General features: G+C 34.5%; 1 protein-coding gene across 1 annotated transcript in view; it reads left to right on the top strand.

The window, feature by feature from the left end:
• TBC1D32 (TBC1 domain family member 32) overlaps positions 1-15,262 on the top strand; it is a 227,788-nt gene that overhangs the window by 62,973 nt on the left and 149,553 nt on the right. Inside the window, exons 17-21 of the mRNA XM_038000966.2 lie at positions 5,536-5,737; positions 6,326-6,408; positions 8,812-8,950; positions 9,602-9,689; positions 11,953-12,071. Coding sequence (XP_037856894.2) covers positions 5,536-5,737; positions 6,326-6,408; positions 8,812-8,950; positions 9,602-9,689; positions 11,953-12,071 — 631 coding nt within the window. The remainder of the gene's footprint in view (positions 1-5,535; positions 5,738-6,325; positions 6,409-8,811; positions 8,951-9,601; positions 9,690-11,952; positions 12,072-15,262) is intronic.

Genomic DNA, 15,262 nt, shown 5'->3' with positions numbered 1-15,262 from the left:
ATTTCTCCTTCACTTATGAAACTTAGTTTGGCTGGATATGAAATTCTGGGTTGAAAATTCTTTTCTTTACGAATGTTGAATATTGGCCCCCATTCTCTTCTGGCTTGGAGAGTTTCTGCAGAGAGATCTGCTGTTAGTCTGATGGGCTTCCCTTTGTGTGTAACCCGACCTTTCTCTCTGGCTGCCCTTAAGATTTTTTCCTTCATTTCAACTTTGGTGAATCTGGCAATTATGTGTCTTGGAGTTGCTCTTCTCGAGGAGTATCTTTGTGGTGTTTCTCTGTATTTCCTGAGTTTGAATGTTGGCCTGCCTTACTAGGTTGGGGAAGTTCTCCTGGATGATATCCTGAAGAGTGTTTTCCAACTTGGTTCCATTTTCCCCGTCACTTTCAGGCACCCCAATCAGACGTAGATTTGGTCTTTTCACATAATCCCATACTTCTTGGAGGCTTTGTTCATTTCTTTCTACTCTTTTTCTCCACACTTCTCTTCTCGCTTCATTTCATTCATTTGATCTTCAATCGCTGATACTCTTTCTTCCAGTTGATGAGTCAGTTACTGAAGCTTGTGCATTTGTCATGTATTTCTCGTGTTATAGTTTTCATCTCTATCAGTTCTTTTAAGGTCTTCTCTGCATTGATTATTCTAGTTATCCATTCATCCATTCTTTCTTCAAGGTTTTTAGTTTCTTTGCGCTGGTTACGTAGTTCCTCCTTTAACTCTGAGAAGTTTGATCGACTGAAGTCTTCTTCTCTCAACTTGTCAAAGTCATTCTCTGTCCAGCTTTGTTCTGTTGCTGGCGATGAACTGCCTTCCTTTGAAGGGGGAGATACGCTCAGACTTTTTGAATTTCCAGCTTTTCTGCCCTGCTTTTTCCTCATCTTTGAGGTTTTATCTGCCTTTGGTCTTTGATGATGGTGACGTACTGATGGGATTTTGGTGTGGGTGTCCTTTCTATTTGTTAGTTTTCCTTCTAACAGTCAGGAACCTCAGCTGTAGGTCTGTTGGAGTTTGCTTGAGGTCCACTCCATACCCTGTTTGCCTGGGTGTCAGCAACGGAGGCTCCAGAAGATAGAATATTGCTGCACAGTGAGTGTTGCTTTCTGATTCTTGCTCTGGAAGCTTTGTCTCAGAGGTGTACCCAGCCATGTGAGGTGTGAGGTGTTGGTCTGCACCTAGTTGGGAATGTCTCCCAGTTAGGCTACTCAGGGGTCAGGGACCCACTTGAGCAGGCCGTCTGTCCATTCAGCCTCCGTGCTGGGAGATCCACTGCTCTCTTCAAAGCTATCAGACAGGGGCATTTACCTCTGCCAAGGTTTATGCTGCTTTTTGTTTAGCTATGCCCTTTCCCCAGAGGAGGAGTCTACAGAGGCAGGCTGGCCTCCTTGAGCTGCAGTGGGCTCCACCCAATTCGAGCTTCCCGGTGACTTTGTTTACCCACTGAAGCCTCAGCAATGGTGGGCGCCCCTCCTCCAGCCTCACTACCACCTTGCAGTTAGATCTCAGACTGCTGTACTAGCAATGAGGGAGGCTCCGTGGGCATGGGACCCTCCGGGCCAGGTGTGGGATATAATCTCCTGGTGTGCTGTTTGCCAAGACCCTTGGTAAAGCGCAGTATTAGGGTGGGAGTTACCCTATTTTCCAGGTGTTGTGTGTCTCAGTTTCCTTTGGCTAGGAAAAGGGATTCCCTTCTCTCTTGCGCTTCCCAGGTCAGGCGATGCCTCGCCCTGCTTCGGGTCTCGCTGGTTGGGCTGCAGCAGCTGACCAGCACCGATTTTCCGGCACTCCTCAATTAGATGAACCCGGTACCTCAGTTGAAAATGCAGAAATCACCCGTCTTCTGTGTCACTCACGCTGGGAGCTGGAGGCTGGAGCTGTTCCTATTTGGCCATCTTAGGCATGTCCCCCCACCCCCCGTGTGTTTTTGAGAGTTTCTGTAAGATGAATCAGGTTTATTCTGTTTTTCAGATTGTGGCTGATAATTGAGGTTTTTCTATGTCCCAAATTACTGCTTGTTATTTTGATTTCCAGGTTCTAAAATTTTATTACCACATCATTTCCATTCTCCTTGTCTTTGATGGTTTTATTGCCTACTGGAAAATTCTTTTACTTTTGAATTTTAGTATTTATGGAGGGAGCAGTGAATGTATATGTTCAGTCTGCCATGTTTAACTAGAGGTCTTTATGAATAACAACTGTTTTCAAAATTTGGAAGACTAATTCTTTGTCATGAGTTCTAAGACTTCTTTTTATTGTCTACCACTTAACCCTATTTGAGTTTTTTTTTTCTATATAGGCATTATTAATTTACATGTAGTCAGATTTTTCCCAATCATTATCTTTATGAGATTTGGGTTCTTTTTTTTTTTTTTTTGAGATGGAATCTCTCTCTGCTGCCCAAGTTGGAATGCAGTTGTGGGATTTCTGCTCACTGCAACCTCCATCTCCCAGGTTCAAGCGATTCTCCTGCCTCAGCCTACAGAGTAACTGAGACTATAGGTGTGTGCCACCGTGTTGGGCTAATTTTTGTATTTTTGGTAGAGATGGCGTTTCACCCTGTTGTCCAGGCTGGTCTCGAACTCCTGACCTCAAGTGATCCACTCGTCTTGGCTTCCCAAACTCCTGGGATTACAGTCATGAACCACTGCATCTGGCTTCCTTTCCTTTCCTTTCCTTTCCTTTCCTTTCCTTTCCTTTCCTTTCCTTTCCCTTTCCCTTTCCCTTTCCTTTCCCTTTCCTTTTCCTTTTCCTTTCCTTTTCCTTTCCTTTCTTTCTTCTTCTCTCTCTCTCTCTTTCTTTCTTTTAATATTAAAGTCTCCCTCACATTTGAAGTTAAACAGAGAAGGCATAAAATATTAGATTTTCTTCTGAATCTTCTTTGTCCAGTTAAAACTATAGATTCTGATTATTTATATTAATGGAAGACTGAAATAATCTCAAATGTTCAATAAGAGGCTAGTTGATTGAATTATGTTTACACAATGGAGCACTGAGCTGTCTGTGAAAGGGAATCTTTTTGTGTGTTTCTGTGGAGTTTTTTTCAGGATATGTTGTTAAGTGAATAAAGGAAAACAGAAGAATGTTAATGGAATGCTACCTTTTGTATGGTACAAAGAAATGTGAATGATCATATTTGTTTATGTTTTTAAAAGAGACTGATGAATGGACAAAGTGAAAACTAATGAAAATGGTTAATATTAGGAGAGGGGAGAGAAAAATATGGAGAAACAGATGTGGAAACAAGATATCTAGGATTATACCTTAATTATACCTAGATTTGACTTTGGACTCATCTTGCTGTTTATGTACTAAATGTAAAAAAAAAATAAATAAAAATAAAAACCACAATATTTAAAAGCTGCAAACAAAGGTATTAGTAAATTTAGATATCAATCAAGTTAGTGACATATTCATGCAGAGAAAAGAATTAGCTCAAATAATGTAATTTTGATTGATAATTTCCAGTGGGATATATTCTAAGGTGAAAAACATCCTCAAAGTAATCTTAAACTGCATTTAGTATATGTTTAGAAGTAATATTGCTGTTGCTGTTTTGAAATTGTTATACATAATTATAGAGCAAATAAGTAATTATAGTAATGTTATAAGGAACTAAGATTTTCAATATAAGAGAAAAAGATAAAAGTATAAAGTTAAGTAAGAAACCTGAATCTTCATAATAAAAATAAAATTATGAACTTTTTTTTTTCTTAAGTTATATTTTTCCCAGCACTATCAGTGGAATAGTAGCAACTGCTTCACTGTGAGCTGTTATCTGTATTGTCTAAATATCTTTGTGTTCTAAGAAGAGACAGGAGTAGCTGATTCTGGGTCTGGGCCAGGAAGTGTGGAGGATGATGCTGGGATATCTTACCGTTTTAGAAGCAATCTAAGACCAATGGGATAGTGTCAAAAGGACCCCAGAGCCAACCAGAAGGGGCCTCCTACTGGCTTAAGATGGACAATTTGAGAATCAGAAAAATAATGACTACAATGATTGACATACATAAAGTATATAAAAAATACATGCATTTGAAAAGGCACTAAAATAGAAAACAAACAAAAAATGAACTTTATCAGTTACCTGCTGAAATTGCTAGGACACCAACTTATTAGTATGCAAATTGATAAAAAGAAAATTTAAGCATTTTTTCTAGCCTTTTCTGTACAAACTGTATTTTAGTGTAACTAAAACATTAATGAGGAAAAGTTCGTCACAGAAGAATTCTAGCTAATAAATGCAAGATAAATGATATAATCAGAAAAATCATAATTTGATAACCCTTAATGAAATAGTAGATGTAGGAAATGATCATTAATGAATGCTAAATCATTAGGTGAAAGGTTGATGGGGAGGACTACATACTAGAGAGGTCAGGGTGATACCATCTGACCAGTGATCTTTAGCACCACTAAAATTGGGACATCCAGATAGTGCTTCATTCAATAGGAGGTAGACAGCGGCAACCAACTATGAAGTTATTTTACCAAGGAAAAAAAAGGAAAGGAAACAAAAGAAATTAAACTTAAATCTAAATAATCTTCTAGATCTAATGATCACTTTATAGGATATATGGAGAACTAGAGAAAAAAGTTAAATGATACCATGGTAAAGCATGGTAAAGCAGTTATCCAAATAAACATGACTGTTTTCCCAACAAATTTGTTTTCCCAACAAATTTCCCAACAAATATTGGCATGGGGGAAAATATTAGGACCTGTAACTACAACAATCTAATGCACACCATTTAACTTGTGTAAATTCTGAGCATTTATTAAGTACTTATCTATTATTATTATCTATTATTACTTTTAAAAGTGTCTCAGCTGGCCGGACACCTGTATCTCAGCACTTTGGGAGACCGAGGCAGGTGGATCACCTGAGGTCAGGAGTTCGAGACCAGCTTGGCCAATATGGTGAAACCTGGCCAATATAGTGAAATCCTGTCTCTACTAAAAAAGTACAAAAATTAGCCAGGCATGGTGGCATGTACCTGTAATCCCAGCTACTCAGGAGGCTGAGGCAGGAGAATTGCTTGAACCCGGAGGGCAGAGTGAGCCAAGACCGCGCCATTGCACTCCAGTCTGGGTGACAGAGCGAGACTCCATCTCAAAAAAAAAAAAAACATTTCTCAGCCTTTGATATAGGGGAACTAAGTCCTGTTAATGGGATGGGGAATGTGTCAGTAAGTGCTAGGAATGGAGCATTTAGGATTATGTTTTCACTATAGAATTGACAGTACTTATCTACATGGCCGTGGTCTCAATGCATCCATAATCTTTTAATTGTAAAGTTTTGCTGCTTTTTCACTGTCTCTATATTTTTTCCTTCCATCCCACCGAAATTGTTCTCATTGCTAGACATCTGCACATGGGTGGGAACATGAATATTGACATATCTGAGAAAGGTTAGAGGAGGACTAAAAGGGATCCAAGCAAATGAAGAGTTTTTGTGACAAGACTAGCCTTTTTGGTATAGCTTTATGAAGTCAAGATTAATATAACCTTGGAATCACTTTCAGGTATCATCTTTTAGTTCTACAGGTGCTCATATAATTGCCCAGTTTTCGAAAAAACTTCTTGATGAAGATATTTCTATATTTTCTGGATCACAAATGTTGCCTATGGTTAAAGGAGCTTTTATTTCTGTGTGTCGTCAGATATATAGTACATGTGAAGGCTTGCAGGTGTTAATCACTTACAGTTTGCATGAATCTATAGCAAAGGCGTGGAAAAAGGTAAGTATTTTCAAGCTTCGTTTTTCCTCCCTGCAAATCTTTATTTCAAATGTAAGCACCATTCTAGTGTTGTACTTTGGTTGAAATAGTTAACTGGGCAAATATGACTTCTTTAGCATCACAGTACTCTAGGGAAGATAATGCATCTTAATTTGGCACAGGATGACTGCAGTATCTCCTTTCCCAGTGGGACAAAGTTCTAAGACTTAAATGGGTACTGCAGATTCTTTTCTTCTCCTAGATGAGGCTTTAGGTTAATTTTCCTTACATAGACTAACACTCTTTGGGAGTTATTTTAAAGTAATTTTTAGAGACAGCTGGGTTTTCATTGTGGATACTAGAGATTGTAATGTAGCAATAGCCATATATGTGTATATCAATGGACAACTAAGTCTTTTACCCCCATTTAATATGGTTTATTTGTAAAATATGTCACATAATATTTAATTAACAACCAGATAATTTAAAATTTGAAGATAACTTTGATTTTAATAACATTAAGGATAAAACAAAGATGCAGCATAGGAAATCTTATGGGTAGTGCTATCAGTAAGAAAAATAATATAAATTATTCTGCTATTTTTTTAGACAAGTTTGCTATCAGAAAGAATTCCTACTCCAGTAGAGGGTTCTGATTCTGTTTCTTCAGTAAGCCAGGAATCCCAAAACATGTAAGTACAATTGATGAAAGTCATCTATTTATTATATTTACTGAAATAAATTTAAAATTTATTAAAATGTAATAGAAAACTATGGCAAAAATGTTTTACTGGATGGTAAATGTATATATACAGGTTCAAGGAAAATTAGTTTGGAAGAACTTTAGAGATCATACAATACTCATAGCCATTAAAAATCTAACAATATTTATTACGCTTGTTTCATTCTGGTTTTACATCTTAGATTAGGAAATGTGACTTATTATCATGTTTCCAGAAAATTTGGAGAATTACTAAATACTAAAGTTGGAAAGTTAACTGGAGAGTTCAGTAGAAATAATATTTTCTCAAGTACCAATGAAGTGTGTTCATATTTAAAATATGATTTTTCTAAATGTGTTGGGAGTGCACTTCAATTAGGTTTTGACGTTGGAAAATTATTTAAATCAATATTTATATCAAATTTTAATGAAGATGTCTCCATGTTCCTTTACAGATATCAGTAGGATATAGAGTCAGATTAATGGGGAAAATAGATTTTTTGAACTAAACTCTGGCAACATATTTTTCTGGGTTCTGTCCTTATTTTTTAATCGAGTATTGGCATAGTCTAAAATGGTAATTAGGGAGAACTTGAAGGGCTATTCTTTGTTAAAGAGATGTTGAAGTGGAATTTGAATTTTTTTTAAGGTAGGTATAGTTTAGCTTACAAAACAATCAAACAAAAAGCCTTCTGCATTTCCTTAACGGTGTAATGGTTCAACAAATAGTTAATTCCCTAAACATTTGCTATAATTTATTTTCTAATATAGTTATCACACAATTAGCTGCTTTGTTTTTTTTGTTTTTTGTTTTTTTTTGCATTAAAGGGTGAGAAAAAACATTTCTATAGTTTATTTTTGAGGTAATTTTTAGATCTCATTTTTTAATCATTAATTTTCATTTTTAATTTCAATAGTTATTATTTTGATTTTTATTTCAATAGTTTTCAGGGTACAGGTGCTTTTGGTTACATGGATACATTCTTCAGTGGTGATTTCTGAGCTTTTTGTGCATCCATCACTCAAGCAGTATACACTGTACCCAATATGTCATTTTTTATCCCTTACCCCCCTTCCAAATTTCCCTCCTGTACCCCCAAAGTCCATTATATCATGCTTATGCCTTTGCATCCTCAGAGCTTAGCTTCCACTTTAAGTGAGAGCATATGATATTTGTTTTTTTATTTCTGAGTCACTTAACTTAGAAAAATGGCCTCCAGCTCCATCAAGCTTGGTGCAAAAGACATTATTTCCTTTTTTTTAAATGACCAAGTAGAATTCCATGGCGTATATGTACTACAATTTCTTTATTCACATATTGGTTGATGGGCACTTAGATTGGTTTCATATCTTTGCAATTGTGAATTGTGCTCCTATTAACATGCTTTTGCCTGTGGCTTTTTCATGTAATGACTTCTTTTCCTTTGGGTAGATACCCAGCAGTGGGATTGCTGAATCAAATGGTAGTTCTACTTTTAGTTCTTTAAGGAATCTCCATATTGTTTTCAATAGTGGTTGTACTAGTTTACATTCCCACCAGCAGTGTAAAAGAGTCCCACCACATACATACCAACATTTATTGTTTTTTTGACTTTTTAATTATGGCCTTTTTTTCTTGCAGGAGTAAGTGGTTTTAATTTGCATTTCCCTGATGATTAGTGATGTTGAACATTTTTTTTTCAACTGCTTGTCAGCTGTTTGTATGTTTTGAGATTTGTTTCTTCATGTCCTTTGTCCACTTTTAAATGAGATTATTTGTTTTTTCTTCTTGCTGATTTCTTTGGCTTCTTTGTAGATTCTGGAAATTAGTCCTTTGTTAGACATTGCATAGTTTGTGAATATTTTCTCCCACTCTGGGTTGTGGTGACTCTACTTATTTCTTTTGCTTTGCAGAAGCTTTTTAGTTTAATTATGTCCCATTTATTTATTTTTGTTTTTGTTGAAATTGCTTTTGGGGTCTTAGTCATGAATTGCATAAGCTAATGCCCAGATGAGTTTTTCCAATGTTATCTTCAAGAATTTTTATAGGGAGTTGAGGTTCGGAGAATTCATGCACAGCAGAATATTAATAGGAAAATAGAATGAAATTAGTATACAGATGAGAGAACCTAGGTATAATAAAAATGCTGACATATGCAGTTAACATTTTTTTACTTCAGTGAAGAGAACTTATAGGTATAGAAAATGTAGGAATAAAAGAATTCACTACCAAAGAAACCATGTTTTTATTTAATTTTAAACCTTTATTGATTAGTTTGCAACCAATATGTACTGTGTAGCTTTAATTGTAAACAGGGTTAAGCTCAGCTAAGACATAGTCTTTGTTTTCAGTTTTTAGTATCTTAAACAAAGCTCTTTCTTTTACCCATTTCAGTATGGCTTGGGAAGATAATTTGCTAGATGATTTACTACATTTTGCTGCCACCCCCAAAGGATTACTACTTCTTCAAAGAACAGGTGCTATCAATGAATGTATGACATTTATGTTCAACCGATATGCAAAAAAATTACAGGTATGAATTACCATCTGCCACAGGCAAAGGGAGTTTTTGTAGTTGCAAAAGCCATTAAGAACATCATTCTGTTTTCCGTGTATGAAGAAGTTATTAAGCCTCAATTAAAAAACCATATAGCATTGTAATAGTCAACTTGATTTTTTTTTTTTAGGAAAACATTAGAGAGTTGATATTAGTGTCTGTGGCTGTATTTACAGAATTGCAAATAACCAGATGGAATTGAAGAATGCAGTTAATTATCATATGTTTTATAATTATGATATCAAACATCTGGATGTAGTGAAACTGGGTGGTTTTCCTAGAGAAAGAAACCTATTGAGTCTAAATGTATATGTCAGTGAAGGTTTAGGCCTCACATTTTAAAGGAAACAAAAATATTTGTAGAGGCGTTCTATTATTTTACTATTAAATACATTTGCAATGTATTTTAGTCTTAAACAGTAAAAGGCCAAAGGTCACTGGGTTGTAATCAGCTTTTTTTGTGTCATACTAAATATCCCTAGAGTTTTGGGCTTTTTAAGATCTTAGGTATGATTTTAAAATATTTTTCAGAGTTTGTTTTTGCAATTCTTACCATCTTGAAGGAATGTCTAGTTAGCATGCCATGTTTTCTTGCTTCTCATTGCTGTTCCATATTTATGTTGTTAGGTCAGCAGGCATAAAAATTTTGGCTATGGAGTTTTGGTTACACAAGTGGCATCAACAGCAGCAGGTGGCGTTGCACTAAAAAAGTCAGGTAAATGTTTCTTTTCATTAGAATTATAATTATTTTAAACATAAAATGAGGAAGCCAACTGAAAATGTAACTGGCACAATCAAGTATCAGGATATTTACTCTAAAATTCTTTTTACTAAGTTAGACCTTATGTAAAAGAAAGTTACAGGATTTTCTTTTTGTCTTTCTTCCATCAAATTCCAATAGTTTTGTGTTTCTATGAAATGTATACCACCTTGTTCTCTTGCCTTGAACCAAAGGCAAATAATGAACTCAGGAGAAACGTACTTAATGCTTTAAGAATCTTCCTTCATCTTATAAATCAGAAGAATATCATCTTCTCTCAGTACAGTTCCATCTGATAGGATTATCTAATGCTCATTGTCAGTGGCTTATATATGCTTCAAAGTTTACACTCATTTACATAAAATTTCCTAATTCCCTTGCTCCCTCTTTTCTTCTTGAAATCATTTGTCTCATCACTTAGCTTTCACATTATCTTTGAAGTTGGCAGTAAGTGTATATTCTTCCCTGTCCATTTGATTTGTAAGAAGTTAAAACATTGGAAATTTAATATGTCTTTTTTTTTCTTTTTTTTTTAATGAGACAGAGAATTTCACTTTTGTTGCCCAGGCTGGAGTGCAGTGGCACAGTCTCAGCTCACTGCAACCTCCGCCTCCTGGGTTCAAGTGATTCTCCTGCCTCAGCCTCCTAAGTAGCTGAGATTACAGGCACCCACCACCATGCCTGGCTAATTTTTGTATTTTTGGTAGAGATGGGGTTTCACTGTGTTGGCCAGGCTGGTCTTGAACTCTGACCTCAGGTGATTCGCCTGCCTTGGCCTCCCAAAGTGCTGGGATTACAGGTGTGAACCACTACACCCGGCCAATATGTCTTATATTAAGGTTATCTGAGCTCTGAAGAAGATATAATCCCTGATAGAGATGCTATGACAATGTTTTTTTCAAGGCTTAGAGTTGAATTATAACATGAGTGATCACTACTGATTCTCTCTTTAAATACAAATACTTTTCCTATAGTATATTTTAAATTTGTTTTTTGTCCGATCTGGACTACTTGTATTATGAAACATGTTTCCTTGTAAAAAAAAAAAAAAAAAAATTGTCCTAAACTGAACCACTAATTTTTTTCTTCTACTTAGAATAAAATTCATGTAGTGTAGTATTCAGAGCACATTAACTGAAGTATTTGGAGACTAAATTTCATCTCAGATCTCACCCTTGGTAAAGTCATTAAGCTTCTGAGCATGATAGTCCCAAACTTTTCATGAGAGGAGTAAGTGTAGTTTTCAAAGTACAGGAGGAAGACGACAGTTTTTTGCGCTTCTCCAATGTCTTAGGTACTATATTAGGAACTTCACATGTATTGTCCTGTTGATACTTCATGGCAACCGTGGAATATGGCATCATTATTTCAATTTTCAAATGGGAGAACTAAGGCTCCAGGAAGTCACGGGATTTTTGCAAGGATGAACAGCTAATAAACTGGCATATTTGGAATGTAAACTCTAATATTCTCAGTTTTAGAGCCCGTATTTTTTCTCTCATACCAGAAGACCCTTTCTGATCTAATATTGTTGTTATGAACTTCCTTATTTTATGATTAAATGTTGTGTTTTACACTTTTCCAGATGATTTTTCTACTTGATTTTTTAATAGACTAATTTGATAATTGGGTTTTATATTCATTTTCATTTAGTTGTATAGTATGACTCATAAGAATTTAAAGACTGGGTTGAAGCAAAAGTCATATGAAATGCAGAATCATTCTTAGTGTGTAGAATTACAAAAAAAAAATTAGTTACATTGGAATAAGGGAGCATACACTCTTTGGATGCCTACCTGGCCTCCTGTTACCTCTTTCTCTCCCCTCACGTCTGAAAAACACAACCTGATTTCAGACTGCCTTACTTTGCTGACTGATTTGCAGAGCAAAGTATAAACCTGTTTATGTTTCAGAAAACATGCTCAGAGAAGTTACTGGCCAAAGTGAAGAAGCTGGGACTCAAAATTCAGCAGTCTTCTAGGGAAATAGTCTCTCAGAATTTAGTTATTACAGAGTTTTATGATAATGAAATATCATAAAAGTATATTAGCAATAGCAGATATAATTTCTACCAAGAAGAGATTATTTCTTATATAAGATGCAAGTATGTGTCTTCTGTCAAAGTAGACCAGATTTGTCAGTGGGATCATCATATCTTTCCTTCATAATCCAAAGAAATATTATGCTATAAATGACTTGAAGTAATAATTCTTTTTAGGGTTTATTAATGAACTTATAACTGAATTATGGTCCAATCTGGAATATGGAAGAGATGATGTTAGGGTAACCCATCCCAGAACTACTCCAGTGGATCCTATTGACCAAAGCTGTCAAAAGGTAAGAAGTTATTTGACTAATAATACACAGATTTGAGAAGTATTTCACAGAAATGAATTCATTCATACTTTATCCATATTCAGTTACAACCAGCAGACTTTTTAATGTATTTATTTCTCCTCTTTGATTTTCAAATTATTATTTTTTATTTTCAAAATAAGTTTAGCAAATAATAGAAATCCAAGTATTTCATGGGAATAATATTTTGCAAGAATGATTTTCTTTTACTTTATGTTTATTAAAGTTTTTCTCCCTTAATGAAGAGTAATAATGTACCAGACATGTTACAAAAAATCAAATCACTGGAACAAACAAAAACCAACCAACCAACCAATCAATATAAAAATCCAAGAAATGTTTTGCCCTATAGCTTGAATCTAATAGAAAATTGTCAGGAATATTTGAAGGAAGGGCAGACAGAGAGAAGATGCTATCATTTAGAGTAAAGTCACAAAATTTTTAAAAATCAGCCACCTAATGTTCTATCACAATTAAATGACTTTTTACATTTAACATATTTTCCAAAGAAAGTGACAGTTTCTAACTTTGATTGTATGGTAGCTTAGACAATTTTTGTTCAAAAGATGTCATAAAATTGCTTAAAAAGCAAAACACTCCAATGTTTCAGAAGTTCCTCTTTCTGTACTAGTTTGCTCCCATAGAAAAAACAAATTCTGGAAAAAAATGTAAACATCAAGTAGCTAAAAGCATTGGAATGATCAAAAATAGGCAGAAAATAGAAGGAAGTTAATGTATGGATGAATAGAGTGGTATTTCTTGAGATTCTGGATTTAACAGATTTTTGGTTAAGGTCAGAAATTTGTGCTCCACTGATAGAAATCGACAATCTAAAATGCTTGGAGAACCAAATAGAAAGCTTAGGACTACACAGCAGGTGGAAAATTAAAGGGGATCCCTGGAAAATAGATCCACAGAGGGGACACTCCAAACTCTGTGTATATACTTTGCCCAGAAATGTGACTGATAATTCAACTATGCATGTGAACTCTACAGAAATATCAGATGCTACCTACCACAGGTGTTAGAGGTTCAGTTTGAATCTGGCCAATGTAACTGCTAATTTTTTTTTTTTTTTCTTTTTTAAATGTACTCTTTGTCAGGGAGTATAATAGAATCCAGGAACTCTATGGCATATCTCACAATGTATAGGATACAATCCAAAATCACTAGACATACGAAGAAAAAGGAAATTTGATTCATACTTGAGAAGGAGGCAACTAATACAGATTGATTATGAAATGAAGAATTTAGGATTTTAAAGTAGTTGTTATAAATAGAATATAAAGGAAAATATCCTTATAATGAATAAACAAATTAGAAATCACAGTAGAGAAATAAAACTAGGTAAAAGAACCAGATAGACCTTCTAGAATTAAAAAAAAAACTTACATGAAATAAAAATTTCTACATGGCCTTCACAGATTTACACAGGATAGAAGAAGTAGTGAACTTGAGTGAGAGCAATATAAATTATACAGTCTGAAGAACAGAGAATGAAATAAAAGAAAAACTTCAGTGATTTGTGAGAGCATGTCAAAATGTTTAACATGTATGTAATTGGAATATCAGAAATACATTTGACTAAATAATAGTGGAAAATCTTCAAATTTATTGACAAGTAGAAATATATAGATAAAAATCATACTAAATCTCAAAGAGAATTTATGTAGAGAATGAAAATAAAAAGGAAGCTACAGTAAGGCTCATCATAGACAAACTGCTAAAAGCCAAAGATAAAGAGAAAATTTTGAAAGAAGTTTAGGAAAATCTCACATTACATGTAAGAGATTAGCAGAAAAGTTTTTTCATATCTCATTACAACAGTGGAAGCCAGGAGGCAATACAGCATCTTAAATGTGCTGAATGGAAAAGTAAACAGAAGCAGTCAATTTAGAATTCTACATATAGTTAAAATTTACTCCAATAATGAAAGTGAAAGAAATTTTAAAATAAACAAAGGCTAAGAAAATATTTGTCAGCAGACCTGCCTTTCAAATAATGATAAAGAAAATTCTTCATGTTGAAAGACAGTGCTACCGGATGAATAGTTGGATGGAAACAGGAAATTGCACATAAGTAAGTGAGTATAGAAGCCTGTTATTTTTCCTTTTAACTTGTTTTAAATACATCTGATTGATTTTTTAAAACAAAATTATGACGCATACTGGGGTTTATTTTGTACTTAGAAATAAAATAATGCATGGGATAGCTGTAGCATAAAGGACAGGGGAATTGTATAATGGTAAATCAATCTGTATGGTTCAAGTTCCTCTCATTTTATATAAAGTGGCACAATATTCCTAATGCCTTGGAAATATTTATAATTAAAATAGAAGATTATAGGGATTTTATTCAATTTGTTTGACTTTGCAATAGAAATGTCAGTATAAACTAAGGGTTACTTTTTAAAAATATTTTGTATTCTGCTAATCTATACACAGAAAGACCTAGAAATGACAGCTTGTTGTAATAAACAGCCCTAGGGTCCAGCTTCTATTCTCCAAGTCTTATTTCCTAAGGATTCTTTTTTCATTTGTAATCTAATTTGGTCTTTTAAGTTGTGGAAAGCAGTTATGTAGTTTCAATATATAACTAGGTACCTTCAGAAATTTACTTCCATTCCAGTCCCTGTCCTTCATCTTCCCTCCCTAGCTTCTTCTACGGCTGTGCTGTTAAACATGTGTAGACAATTGCCCTGCATAGCTATGTAAACTTGTATTAATTAAAATTAAAAATTCAGTTCCTTAATTATATTAGTCCTATCTTAAGTGGTCAATGGCCTGTGTAGCTAGTGGTTACCATATTGTAAAATTCAGATTATATAATATTTCTATCATTACAGAAAGTTCTATTGCACAGTACTTCCTTAGGAAAGCACTAAAAATTAGTGCAAAGAGATATAGCTTGTACATAAATTTTACAATTAAAAAGTCAGAATAAGGTGGAGAGGAAAGAATAAAAGAACAGAAAATGGATGGGGAAAAAAAGAAAACAAATAGGAAAATAGTAGCTCTAAATGCATCCATATCAATAATTGCACTAAATGCAAATGAACTAAATATTCTAATTAAAATACAGATTTTCAGAGTGAATAAGAAAGGAAGATACAACCGGGTGCTGTCTTTAAGAAATTAACTTTAGAATTCAGATGGTGAATGGGAGGTAGGACT

The sequence above is a fragment of the Chlorocebus sabaeus genome, chromosome 13 (genome assembly GCF_047675955.1).
Source record: "Chlorocebus sabaeus isolate Y175 chromosome 13, mChlSab1.0.hap1, whole genome shotgun sequence".
Taxonomy (NCBI): domain Eukaryota; kingdom Metazoa; phylum Chordata; class Mammalia; order Primates; family Cercopithecidae; genus Chlorocebus; species Chlorocebus sabaeus.
Note: the sequence above shows the minus strand (reverse complement) of the source record. Positions and strands in the feature narration are given on the sequence as shown.